The 14,012-nt window shown below is 39.4% G+C and overlaps 1 protein-coding gene and 1 pseudogene across 2 annotated transcripts; both read right to left on the bottom strand.

Moving 5' to 3' along the window:
* Positions 1–515: 515 nt before the first annotated feature.
* LOC118470477 (putative nuclease HARBI1) lies at positions 516–2,775 on the bottom strand (annotated as a pseudogene).
* Positions 2,776–5,216: 2,441 nt separating this feature from the next.
* Positions 5,217–12,673, bottom strand: buc2l (bucky ball 2-like). 2 transcript variants are annotated; one of them, XM_035949456.2, is made up of 6 exons: positions 12,587–12,673; positions 10,178–10,458; positions 7,855–9,792; positions 7,647–7,748; positions 5,790–5,845; positions 5,217–5,415 (listed from the first exon to the last, which is right to left on the bottom strand). In XM_035949456.2, the coding sequence occupies exons 2-6, from the start codon at positions 10,449–10,451 to the stop codon at positions 5,380–5,382; spliced, it is 2,406 nt and encodes an 801-aa protein (XP_035805349.2). In that variant the 5' UTR covers positions 10,452–10,458; positions 12,587–12,673; the 3' UTR covers positions 5,217–5,379. The 2 variants fall into 2 exon arrangements, with proteins under 2 accessions (XP_035805349.2, XP_035805348.2); XM_035949455.2 differs by having other exon boundaries at positions 5,221–5,415; positions 7,625–7,748.
* Positions 12,674–14,012: the final 1,339 nt, after the last annotated feature.

Here is a 14,012-nt window from a genome sequence, read left to right as displayed (position 1 = left end):
ATTGTTTTTGATGACTGCAGTCATGCATCTTGGCATGCTCTCCACCAGGTTCTGACATTGTTCTACTGTCATAGCAGCCCATTCCTGTTGCACAAATTCAAACAAATTTGCTTTGTTTTTGGGCTTGTGGTTCTCTGTTTTGCATTTGATTTTCCACAGGTTTTCAACTGGATTTAGATCTGGTGATTGAGCAGGCTAAGGCATGGTTCCAATGTTCTGGTTCTCCATTCAGGCTTTAGCTGACATTGCCGTGTGGCAAGGGGCATTGTCTTAAATAAATATTTGTATGAACATGCTTTAAAATATACACACTCACACATGTATGTATATATATATATATATATATATATATATATATATATATATATATAATAATATATATATAATATATATATATATATATATATATATATATATATATATATATATATATATATATATATATATATAAATATATATATATATATATATATATATATACATACATGTGTGAGTGTGTATATTTTAAAGCATGTTCATACAAATATTTATTTCTTAACAAAGGTCCAATCACAAGGCTTACACAAGATCCAGAAAGGAGAACAACCCAGTGAGGACTGAAGAGAAGGAGAGAACAGGCGAAACAACATAGTGATCCCGTATGTGTCTGGAGTGTCTGAAAAACTGAGGAGGATCTTCAACAAACACCAGATCCCTGTATTTTTTAAGCCAAATAACACCCTCAGACAAAGACTGGTCCACCCAAAAGACCCCACACCACACAGTCAGAAGAGCAACCTGGTGTGTGCAGTTAAATGCAGTGAGGAATGCTCAGATCTCTACATAGGGGAAACCAAACAGCCACTTAACAAGCGAATGGCTCAACACAGAAGAACCAATTCCTCAGGACAGGATTCGGCGGTCTTCCTTCACCTCAAGGAAGAGGGACACTCATTTCAGGACACCAATGTTCAGATTTTGGACAGGGAGGACAGATGGTTTGAAAGAGGTGTGAAAGAAGCCATCCATGTCAAAGTGGAGAAGCCATCTCTGAATGGGGGGGTGGTCTGCGACATCATCTTTCGCCGATTTACAATCAGGTCCTTTCAAAACTCCCCAAAAGAACTACTCAGCAGAATGACTCATGTGAGGTGGCTCATGCTAATGACCACCGTTAGCATACGAGGGCACGGTGAAACTTGCATTTCAACAACCCCCTTTGTCACTCCCTGGCTGCCAACGACCATCGTTGAGGAGCCAGACGGGCCTTGGCAATGGTCGTCGGAATGTGAATAGCACTGACCACACCTCACAGAGGTTATAAGCTGAGGCAACATCAACCACCACCAGAACTGAATAAGCCTCTTGGATGAGAGGTGAAACTTCTTCAAGGAACTTTCTTAAAGTCCAGTTGGATTGATTTAAACAACTTTGGATAACCATGACCTGGATGAATGAGAAACTACACAGACATTATGGCATATGGTGTCTCTGACTGCTCTGTTATCCTGGATAGCTGGCAGGTGGATGAGGTCATCATCTGGGTCTTCAGTTTGTAGGGCAGGGTGTTGCTCTCCTCTAATAGTGGCAATATTATGAAGAACAACACATGCCACAATAATATCACAGGCCCTCTCAGGAGTCACCCTGAGGTGACGTAGGCACTGGAAACGGGCTTTCAGCAGGCCTATGGTCATATCCATCGGGGCTCTCGTCCTGCAGTGAGCCTGGTTGAAGTTCTGTTGGGGGCCTGGTTCAGGGTCAGGGTATGGGGTCATCAGCCTAGGTTGGCATGGTAACCCCTGTCACCCAGCAGAAGGCCATCAAACTCTCCTGTAATGTATAGTGGATACATTAGAGTATATTAAAGGAGGGAGAAAAGTGAATTATATTGTGAAAATCTTTAGGCTGTTTACCACGTTGCAGTCTGTTGCTCAGGTTAGACTCTCGATAAATCCTTGAGTCATGAACAGATCCAGGCCACTTGGCCTCCACATTGGAAATTATATATGCAGCATCACATATGATCTTGACAGTGCAGAGAATGACAGATGTTGAACTATGATGCAGTCTTTAACATTTTGAAACCGTAGTCAATCTACCTATAGCCTACCTGCATATTTATGCTGTGAATGGTCTTCCTAGTCACATAATCAACTTCATTATGTGAGGGAGCTGTGATGGGGATGGGTGTACCATCTATGCAGCCAATCACACTGGGAAATCCTAAAAGAAATTAAAATTACTAATCCCAGTCTGAGGTTGCAGCACAATGTCATTAACAGAATATGTTTTAAAATTAATTTAACAGATCTCTACATCATTCACCTGCAATCCTGTGGAACTCCTCCTTGATGGCTCTGACAGGTTTATGTCCAGGGAAAACCACAAAGATGGGTAAAAACTGTTTCAGGTCCAGGCACACTTTTCTGACCATCCTGCATACAGTTGCCTTACTTAAGCGTTCTGCATCTCCGACATTATACAAAAAACTTCCATTTGCAAAGAACCGCAGTGCAACACACAATATGTGATGGGATGTGAGAGCATGACTGCGGTTGGTAATGTTGCAAATGTAAGGACGGATTAGGTTGTGTATGTAGATTATGGACTGTGACGTGAAACGGTACCACTCCAAAAGATAATTGTCCGGAAATGCGAAAACATCTATGCGTGGTCTGATAATCTCCTGACGAATATTTAATTCTCTGCGCAGTAATGCTGCTCCTTCATCCACTGGATCGTTAATAAAAGGACAAGCTATTTTGACGGACGGCAGAACTAGGCTTCGCCAAAACTCGCCAGCTGACTGAATGAATGAGAAAATCAAATAGCGTGGGTGACTGAAAGAGGGCGGAGACAGAAAGAAGCTCGAGGTTTACTGAGATAAACCTGGTCCTGACCAGGTTAGTTTCATAGAATCTGTTACTACGGTAACTGACCGAGAGCTTAAGTTACCTCTCTCTGTGAAACAGGCTAGAGTTACCCCTCTTTCTCTGGTTTGAGTTACCTCCCTTTTTGAAACGGAAAACTCAGAGTTTCCCTCATTTCAGGATTAACAAACTCAGAGTTTTCACTGAACTTGCTTTGTGAAACGGACCCCTGATGTTTCCTCAGGGGCATCCTCCACACTGGGGGCTGTATCTGGTCTGCTGCTGGGGGTGCTGTCCACAGGTCCCTTCGGCCTGGCTGGATGGGGGTCTCCCCACCTCGGTCTGCTGTCTGTTGGGGTCAGGGGGATCCGGGTGTCGGTGCCCCTGGTGGGCGTGGCCTGCGACTCCTCCCTGTGTGCACGGCCCCAATGGAGGTGTTTTCCACAATCATCAGTGCCATGCCATGTCTCCCTACTGTCAGTGGTGAGAGCGTGTGCGTGTGGGGGTGCGCATGTGTAGTTGTGTGCATATATGGAGGGAGGGATGGGTTTTCTTGTTTTTAAATGTTGTAAAGCACTTCGTGTTGCATTTTAACTGTATGAAAAGTGCTATTTAAATAAAGTTTGATTGAAGTCTTTAGGTTTTCTATTGATATTAGTCCATTCTTAAAGGCTATATTTGTCCCTTTGCCTCACTCATCCAGCCCGAGCACAGTAGTGTGTGTTTCTGGTACATTCATATCGTCTGAGAGGTGTGCCACCTGGATCTGACAGGGTTACAAGACTCCATCAGGTCAGTACAGGACATTACAATGATTCAGTAGTGGTCAGACACCATACTGTTGATAATGAGCTTCCCTTCTTATGCCCCTGGAAGTGGCTCCTTGGCTCTAAAGGCAAGATGACTGAGAAGGGCTCTGTTCTGAATAGCTACAAGCCTTTGGGAGTCACAGTCAATTTCTTTAGATGTGTTTTCCAATCCTGCCACGCAGCAAGGGCCCATTGACTTTCTGCTGGATGAGATTGCCCAGCTAGGTGATGACCTCGGATAAAATAGTTTCAGAAAACCTGATTATGGCTGCATTCCAATCTGCACACTTTTTATTTTCAGTACATACTACAGCTGCCCTCACGGAGGAGTAGTCATACATTTGGGAAATGTGCTTCAAACTTTGAGCGTTGTGGTCTGTTTTGCACAATGAGCCGTCACATACAGCTCAAGCTTGTTTATACTCACAAGACACTGATGTAGTGACGTAACTGTGGGTCAGAATGGGGTCAAAAAAGCATGATTGCTTGCATACTGCAAAATCCAACTGCATACAGTATGACATTTGTATTTTTGGCATACTACATTTGACATTATGCATTGGGACATGCAAAATATTTTTCTCCCATACTGTTTACATAATAGTATAGATATTAGAATGCAGCCTCTGGAACTATTGTTTTACCATACCATTTGAATCCAGTCTGTTTCTGGCAAATAGTGTTTTATCCCATGTACTGCCTATCTTTAACATTTAAGGATCATCTTAATGTGATACAGTGTACACAATCACATACTGTACTGACTTGAATTGATTTGTGGTGTTACGGCTGTGGCCGTATTTTGGTAATGTTGTGTTTGTAGTTTTGAATTGTTTTGTCGTCCGGGAGTGGGTGTTCTGTGTTTGTCTGTAGATCTTTGTCTGGCCCTTGTTTTCTGTGTGCTGACCCAGCGCTAATTGGCTGTAAACCATTTTAAATCTTGGCTGCCGGCAGTGATGAGGGGAGCCTCTCTGACAGCAGCACCCTTTGTTTTTTCCCAGACTCCAAACTTTTGCCTCGATACCCGTGTTTTTTGGTTAGATTAAGACAGTGTGTTTTTTGTTTGTTAGACTTGGGTTTATTTTTGTAGAAGTTGTGGTTTTGTTGGATAGGATCTTTTGTTTGAGTGCTAAAATGCCTCTTTAGTTTGTATCCAATTATTTTGTGTTTTTTTGCTTGAATGAATAGCCCATGTGGTGGCCTCTTTGATTTGTAGAAGATTGTAAATAAACCTTTTGTAATTTTTCCAATGGAACTGTTCTTCATTTTTGGGGACTGGGAAAATATTCCACCTAATTTTTTTTTTTTTTAAAAAAAAACAAACATTATGCTGCGCACCTTCCCCCTAGACGGGTGCGTAACATGTGGATTAGAGCCTTGGCTTAACTTTACAGGAGACTTAATCTGACACAAACACTGGTTTTGTTACAAAATTAAAAAAAAAAAACATTCTAAAGAGTTCTATACATGTACAAGTTCAGCTTGACAGCCTTGTTCAATATATTTAATTGAGCAACTTAAGCAACTTATTTTGTTATACAAAGATTATAAACTAACACAATTTGCCATTAAACCATATATGGAAATCTAAAGAAAAACACTTACTTTAATGTTGATGACATAAAAAACATTTATTGAAAAAAAAAAGGAGTTACATTATTTAAAATTCATTTTAATTTTGAATTCCTTAAAACCAATTGTTGTCTTGTAAGGTGTGGTCAGTGTTCAGTATCATGGGCTTCCCTTAATTCCACCTGGAAGAACCAACAAACTATTAGGGCAAAGCAAGCCTTATGTCTTAATACATTGTGCAGGTGTATGAGCAGAACAATGCAAACCTTTGCACAATGTAACAAATTCAGGTATCCCTTTAAAATAAGTCACTATGTAAAAACCTGAAAGTGTATGACACCTGTTTAACATTCATCCAATACCAGTTTAAAGTTAGGGTCTTTTAATCTGTTTGGCTCTGTGATCCACTAAAATCTGAAAATAGTGTTGAACCGATCAGTTCCACAAGATTAATTAAAAAAATGTTACTCAAGTGTTTAGCTAGCTTAAATGTTTATCAGCAATGTGTAAATAATCACCATGAACTTTCCATAGAGGAGCCAAGATGAATATTTACCTTTTGATTTCCCAGGTTTTCCACTGTATCCATTGTAGGCTTCCTGCTGCGCTTTTCTGTAGACAGAGAGGCAAAACTGGTACAACACACCATGAACTTCTAACAAAGTGTCATCATTTGCTTGTGTCAACCCAGAGATTTTTCTATTCATTTTCCATTGCTCTTATTACTGGTCTGAAATGGGTGGAGCTCAGCTGCGTGTGTACCAGGCACGTGCAGAGGGGGGGAGGGGGCTGAAGCACCTGCCCCTTTTCCCCATGATGCTCAAAGTGCACTTTTGTCAAAGTTGTTTTTTAAATTTTATTTAATTTTGTTTTTTTTTTTATTTGTGTGTGTGTGTGTGTGTGTAAGTATTTGAGGCCCAAAATACTAAAAAATAAAAATTATAATAATTCAGATCTACCATCGGTCGGTCACATGATCCACGTAGACATCCCTCACTGCTCTGAGGTGTCCAGATGTTCCCTGTAGCTCAGCGAGAGCGCAGCTAGTCTAAAAACCGGAGACTCGAGGGAGGACATCAACAACTGATGGTCCTGATGGTGAGGACGTTTTGCAGCGGGATTCGTTTGTGCACGGTGTATTTTTGCAAGATGACTGACGAAGTGAAGTGAGCATCCTGTATGTGTCTGACTCTAACACACCTCTCATCAGTTATAGCCGCTAGTTAACCACACAACGTGCTGAGAGGATAAAGTCTGCCAGGATTCTTTTTATTTCTGTATGTTTCTTTTGTCATGGGCAAAGTGCATCAGAGAGATGCATTATTTTACTGTCAGTGAGTTGCAGTGTGTTTCCTGTGTTTCTAGAGGCAATGAGGCATGGATTATGATATTTCACTAAAACTATCTACATGCATAGTCACATAATTTTGGACTATTGCAGTATAAGTACAATAACAATAATAACTAGAATTTAAATTGTGATTTTCTCAACCTCATTTAAAGATATCAGTACTTGTTTATAACATTTGTATATATAGAAAAAATAAATATAATATGCAGAAATATAAAATGTATAACTTTTCTAACTTTGCTGTCATGCGAAAAGTGGATAGTCAAATTAAATAAAAGCACAAATACATTTAAATACACGATTTCTGTATCATTTAGTTTTTTTTTTTTTTTAACTTTATTATTAACACTACAAATAATAAAGGGTAGATTATGGATCAGCACCTTGGAGCAAATCCATGCCTATACAGTATGTCTTGAAAAGGTATGAAATTTAAAAGCAAGGACTCCAGGAAGAGTAGCCACAGTTAAACAGTCCAGTGTCTAACGGTGATCTAAATTAAACTTCAAAATAACAATGATAATAATTTGTCAGCATTGCTGAAAGACCCAATGGTGGCTACATCAGGCTTTGAACCACCGACCTACTGATCAGTAGTCCAGAGACTTAACCACTGTTTCCATGTTACATTCTTTATGAATTTGGGTTGCTACAATTCAACCAGTTAGATTGTCAGGTATGTTTCTGTATGGTGTTTCAAATTCGTGCTCCATGTGCCCCTTTTAACTTTGAGCACCTGCCCCTCCACAGGTCTCTGCACGGCCCTGGTGTGTACTAACAAGTATGAGCAGCATTTAAATCTAAAATAAGAAAAAAAAAATCTAAAAATATGTTGTTGATTTTTTAAAAATTCTGGCGTTTAACTAAAACCCCATTCCTGTACCTAAAAAAAAAAAAAAAAAAAAAAAAAAAAAAACAAGCTATGATGCCACTGTCATTTCTGCATTTTCTATACAAGCTTGTAATGTTACATTTAATATGCATATTTGATTTTTATTATTACATTTTCATTTCAAACTTTTGAACAGATAATGGCTTACACTAATGAATTCCATCCATTACCATGACCTCTGTTCTTTCGCTGACCATTCCTCTTCAAATTTTTCTGCACAAGTCCATTCATGAAAAACACTGCAGTTGTGCCATTGTTTTCTTTCATCAAATCTATGAGACAAGGCGCAGTTAAAGCACTTTTCTCAAAAGCCAAAGCGGCAAATCTTTTTTTTTTTTTAATTATTGCTGAATTTAAAAAACAGACCTAAACACTCACCTGAATATTTCAAAGGATGCCTTTCACTTGGCCCAACGCTGCCCAACCGCTCACACGGACACTTGAGCTCCAGTAATTCAGTACACTGGATGCCACAGTCCACTAAATGTCTCTTTGATGGTGACACTTCCGCCATTTTCTGATCAACCACTGGAATACACAGTTCCTTGTTTCTCACCTGACTGACCACTACACATGCTCCATCCACCTTCATGTCCATCCCATGTTGCCGAATCAGCTGGGATGTAAAAGAGATTTTCTCCTCTGCTGCAGAGTTAAGGGGGAATGCTTCCGTCTGAGAAGAGCAAGGACTTTTCTCCTGTTGTTCATTCACAAACACAGATTCCTGGTTTGGGCTTTGACTAGCTCCGGGTTCAGAAGACCCATTTTCATCCATGCAATCTTCACAGGAGGGAGATACATCTTTACTCTGCAAAAGAATCATGGAAGTTAAAGGATTGTTTTCAGATGGAGCCATGTTGTGGTCATGTTCTGGTCCTCTGTTTTCAGACACAGTTTCATGGTCTGCCTCTGGCTTCGTTGAAGGATTCGGCTTGTCAGCTGGAGTACTGAAAATGAGGCAGCTTTCTGACATTGGAACAAAGTCAGAAGAGGAAAGCCTGCGAGTCGGTCTCCTTTCTTTACTAGCTTTGGTAATTAGGTTATCATTTTGGGTTGACAGTCTCTTATTTTCCGTTTCCTCTGTCACCTCAGTTAGTTTAGGCTCAAGCACATTGTTCTGCAACAGCCACTCCTTAGTGGGGATAAAAGGGGCCAGAGACTCAACAGACCAGACAGACTCATTCATTTTACTCTTTATCTGACAGCTACTTAAAGACATTTGGTATGGAATGGTCTCTGTTGTGTTGTCTTGTGGCTTTGTCTCTTTGCCATTTTCTTCCTCTTTGTCAAGCAGCCTATGGGATGTGTTTCCTGAATGTAGCAATTCATCTCTGTAGATGAGACAATGACTTGCAAAACCAACCAATTCCATAGGCTCACTGTTTCTCGACTCTGACAGTGGCTCAAAAACAGGGCAGGGTAGCCTGAGGATCTTGAGCATTTCACAGTCTGAAGAAAAGATACCCTCAGCATCATTGTTAACATCGATGCCCTCAGCCACCACTGAAGCATTCTTTATCTCAGTCGGGCTCAGATAAACAGACTTTTCATGCTCTGCTTCAGTTTCATAAGAAGGCAGCTGGTCAGTATTCTGAGGCAGCTCCTTGTCTGCTGTTTTCAACACAGCTGTCTGCGATGTGCAACCTCCCCAGCTCATCAGAATGTCAGGAACAGAGATGCGCCTTTCTTTGACAATCTCATCCTCTCTTTGAGAAGAGGTACACACAGGAACTACACTACCTGGAGAATTCGCTAACCACATATTGGAGAGACCATTTCCACTGAGAGAGATAAGGGGGGGCACCTGACCAATGTTGTCCTTACAGATCTGTGATTCTTGAGTTGATCTTATATATGATTGGACAGTGTTTGTACCTGTGGGATGTATGATGTTAAAATCATGCCTGACTGTATTATTTGTGCAGGCCCTGTTAACCTGGGAGTCTTTTGCATTACAGTGGCGTAGCGTATAGTCCTCAACCTCAGTTGAGCTTTGCTTTTCAGACCTCGAGCTTGAGGAAGATGGGGAGTTTGACACAGTTGCATTTCCAGAGTCTGAGCTGACAAGTGGGAAACCCGCATTATTGCCGCTGATGCCTCTCTGTGTGGGTTCTGTTTGGACTTCACAGTTCACAGTTTCCCGTACAGGGACAGTATGAGGCAGGTGAATTCTTGGGTTTTGGTAGAAGGGAGTGTGAACCTGGGGACGGAGCAAGCGTCTGTAGTCGACCGGTTGGATATGAGGTTGCGGTAGAACATAACCTGGAGCCTCCAGGTAGGGGGGAAGAGGGAGTGGGGGCATAGCCATACCATAGCCTGAGAGAAGGTTAAAACAAAAAACAAATTTCAAATGTATGAAGTTGATTGTACTGAGAAAAAAAATATCTGGAACAGCCACCAATTAGTTGCTCAAATTTAGAGTTAAATTTGAGCAACTATTTAAAAAAAAAAAAAAAATAAAATAAAAAATTCTGCAATAATTATTCAAGTTCCCCTTTCTCTCATATAGGGTTATTGACCATAGTGTTGAATGATAAGCATTATACACATAATTTGTGTGCCCATCCCATATAAATATATACATGCATCTACAAAAATATCCAGAAGTGTAAGATCTTTTTCTTTTCCATACCTTGGCTATGACAATCAAAGAAAAAAAACATTTGAACAAAAAAAGTAAAAAATTACAACTCACTCATACCTGGGAAGCAAGCAAAGGGGTTATAAGATAAGGGCATGGGCCACTGGTAGTGAAGGAAAGGCGGGGGGGGTGGAGTTGGTATATAAAAAACAGGCCGGGCAAAGACGGGATGTTGGGGATGAGATGAAGATCCTGGGTTCTGGCTGATATACTGCAGTCGTGGATCCTGCTGCATTGCATTTGCCATAACACTGTTGACATGAGAAGGCAGGTTCCCTCCATTGTGTCCTGGATGAGCAGGTGGAGGTCTGTTACCACCTGCTGCCATCGCCATGTTCAGTCTATGCCAAAGTGGAGAAAGAAAGGACCGTGGTGATATAAATAATCTGTTGTTCAGATCTTTGGTGTAGAATATATGCTTAATTTTTTTTTGATTAAACTAAATTGTATTGGACCATACACAGTCTGTTATGTTAACCACATGAAAGAGAACAAATGCTGAAAAGATATACTGTAGATCAAAATCACAACTGGGTCATTCCATATGAAATCAACAGATTTTAAGAAAATTTCCCACCTGACCCTCTCAGATTTTTCTAAAATTTTACATACTTATAGAACATTATATATGATGGAAAAATCCAAAATTGCAAGGCTTAATTGTAAAGAGTTCCAAAGTTATGAACATTTGAAATAGGTAGGGGGAACCCTAAAATTGCAACCAAAATTATGACTTGAAATTTTCGGCTATTTTCAGGCTTCTATAACTTCTGAACAAAAAGAGCTAGAGGTCTGAAATTTTCAGGATCGTTTCATAGGAATCCATAGTCCTAAGAAATGTGAAAATATTTACTTAAAATTTATAATTGCATGTTACAGAGAATGACAAAGTTGAGATTTTATCCATCGCAAACTTTTAAAATGCTACTTTTGGCCACCTGTTACACAAAAACTAATCATCCTATTCATTAGAAATTTTATGTGCTGTATCTTGGCTACCTAGGGAATGGATCTCTGAAAAGACATAACTGAACCAACTTTGCAAGCTATTCTTGAAAATTTGTAAGTACTTAATAATATCTTCTTTACTCTGCAATACATACATTTGAACACTTGAAAATCACAAAATTTTCTGTTATATATGGCTAAAATATGGGGTGAAAACGTGCATATATAATTTGAACATTTAACATAGAAGGATTTATAGAAGCAAGTTGTGCTTGTTGTCAAAATTTAGGGCAATTCCTGTACTTTCACATGGTGTCTTTTATTTTGTGACACTACCTATCCCACATGCTGTTATTGACCTTTGAATCCGAAGGTTGGACAGATATTTTTGATTTTTAGCTGTTCATATATCATACATAACATAACATAAGACCTTTATTTTACAGAGATCCATTCCCTAGATAGCCAAGATACAGCACATAAAATTTCTAATGAATAGGATGATTAGTTTTTGGCTAACAGGTGGCCAAAAGTTGCATTTTAGAAGTTTGCGATGGATAAAATCTCAAAATTGTCATTCTCTGTAACATGCAATTATAAATTTTAAGTAAATATTTTCAAATTTCTTAGGACTACGGATTCCTATGAAATGATCCTGAAAATTTCAGACCTCTAGCTCTTTTTGTTCAGAAGTTATAGAAGCCTGAAAATAGCCAAAAATTTCAAGTCTTAATTTTGGTCGCAATTTTAGGGTACCCCCTACCTATTTCAAATGGTCATAACTTTGGAACTCTTTACAATTAAGCCTTGCAATTTTGGATTTTTCCAGTATATATAATGTTCGATAAGTATGTAAAAAATTTAGAAAACTCTGAGAGGGTCAGGTGAGGACCACTTGATGAAATGATATGTAATGACCCAACTCTACATTCAACACTTTCTAAAGAAACACATCACACCATACATTGATAACAGAATGCAAATTGTTCATTGTAAATGTCAAGTTCACCCTCCACCAATCTAAGACTGGGAAAATCTTGCACTAAAGATCACACAGGATTAACAATGCTAGAAAAAAATCTGTCTGCTTTTGAATTTGCCCAGTGGCAGTCACTCCACAACTGACTGCAATTGTCCACAGAATAAACAAATGAGGGTCATTATCAGGATTTCAGGAAGACTGAGGTCACAAGTCTGAATGTGGCAAGAGTCTGCAAATAAATATGTAATTTAATGGCAAAACGCAAGTAAACAACAACAAACATTTTTAAAAAATGCTTCTAGTGCCAGAAGTCGTTAAAGTTTCTACACACCAAAATGAGATAGTGTTTGAAATTTGATTCTGTGTCTTTGAATTGGAACTATGCTTTATGTACCCTGGACTGAATAACTAAGGAAATAATTACTGTTTTAAAAAATGCTCAATGAGGTACTGTCACTTCCATACAATAAGGATTTGATATTATATGTGTATTTTCAATGTTGTCATTTGTGATGATGATAATAAAAAAGGCATTTTACCTTGCAAAAACCTGAAAATGAAAATCACAGGCACCGTCACACACACAGTGATTACAAGTGAGTAACAGGCACACCTGAGGTTAAGTAGCTGCTGATCAGACAAGTGTGTGTACTATCAGTTGATTTGGAGACTGAGGCCTCTTGCAGGTCTGAATGCTATTATTTCATCAGAACACTAGATGGAGACAGACTCCTGTCAAATAATTAGGGTCTTTCTAAGGCTGTTCTGATAGATAACATTGATTACAATCTTCTGTCACATTAGAATTACATCTGTACTGTTTTTCATCATTATGGCGTCAGTTTACTCACCTGTTCCCAGCTGTCCAGCCTTTAACTCTTTCACATTGCAAAGATTTTTATTTGAATAGCAGACTTAGGGGTGGAAACTATTATAATTGTAGTGTGTGTGAATTAGCTAGTTCATGCACACTGTATTCTCACGTAATTCCTTAAATTTCATTAATCTTTCACAAATCTTTTTAGAAACTGACTGAGAAATCTGTTACCAACATTTTAAACAATCATCTGTCATTAAAAGGGTCTTTCATCTATGACCTGGGTTACATTATACTACAAGTTAAGCCTTCATCCTTAATTGCTTGATCACTACCGCCCTTGAAAGTTTATCATGTTAGTTATGTTATCCACAGAAGATGGCAAGGCCGATCACAGTGGACGTCTACACAACGGTCAAGGAGTCTTGTGCAGTCTAGTATATTTGCTTATGTTGTATTATCTAATTGTCAATATTGACACTGTAAACATATGCAGAAGGAAAAAGACTGTACCTTCACTTTGACCTGTTAGAATATGTGCATGAGCCAAGACAGAAACCAAACTTTCTTCTTTTTTTCAAGATAACAGGACTGTGACTGTAGTCCAGGAGGTTAAGTCGGTAAACTTCAAACACAATAACACTTTTACCAGTTCAGCTGACCTATCAGCTCATGTATGTATTTGAAAGTAAGAGTAGGCCAAAAGACCAGCATTCAGATGTTAAAAGTAGCCTCACAATGTCAATATTATCATATAATTCCTATCTCATTATCTATCCACTAAATCCTCATTAGGGTCATGGGGGGCTGGAGTCTATCCCAGTTGACTTAGGGTGAAGGCAGGGGACACCCTGGACAGATCACCAGTCTATCACAGGGCTACATATAGAGACAAACAATCACACTCACATTCACACCTACATATAATTTAGAATCACCAATTAACCTCAGCATGTCTTTGGACTGTGGGAGGAAGCTGGAGTAACTGGAGAAAACCCATGCATGCACAGGGAGAACATGCAAACTCCATGCAGAAAGATCCCAGGAAGCGAACCGGGACCTTCTAGCTGCAAGGCAACAGTGCTAACCACAGAGCCACTGTGTAGCCCTATCCCATAATATACATTATAAAATATGCTATAGTACAT

The sequence above is a fragment of the Amphiprion ocellaris genome, chromosome 10, assembly GCF_022539595.1.
Source record: "Amphiprion ocellaris isolate individual 3 ecotype Okinawa chromosome 10, ASM2253959v1, whole genome shotgun sequence".
Taxonomy (NCBI): Eukaryota; Metazoa; Chordata; class Actinopteri; family Pomacentridae; genus Amphiprion; species Amphiprion ocellaris.
Note: the sequence above shows the minus strand (reverse complement) of the source record. Positions and strands in the feature narration are given on the sequence as shown.

Bases quoted from the DNA above. Each gene is read 5' to 3' on its own strand.
- buc2l (XM_035949455.2), bottom strand. From the start codon at position 10,451: ATGGCGATGGCAGCAGGTGGTAACAGACCTCCACCTGCTCATCCAGGA. The intron at 9,793-10,177 runs GTATGAGTGAGT...ACCTTCTCTCAG, and splicing joins CCCCTTTGCTTGCTTCCCAG to GCTATGGTATGGCTATGCCC. The intron at 7,749-7,854 runs GTGAGTGTTTAG...CTTGTCTCATAG, and splicing joins GCATCCTTTGAAATATTCAG to ATTTGATGAAAGAAAACAAT.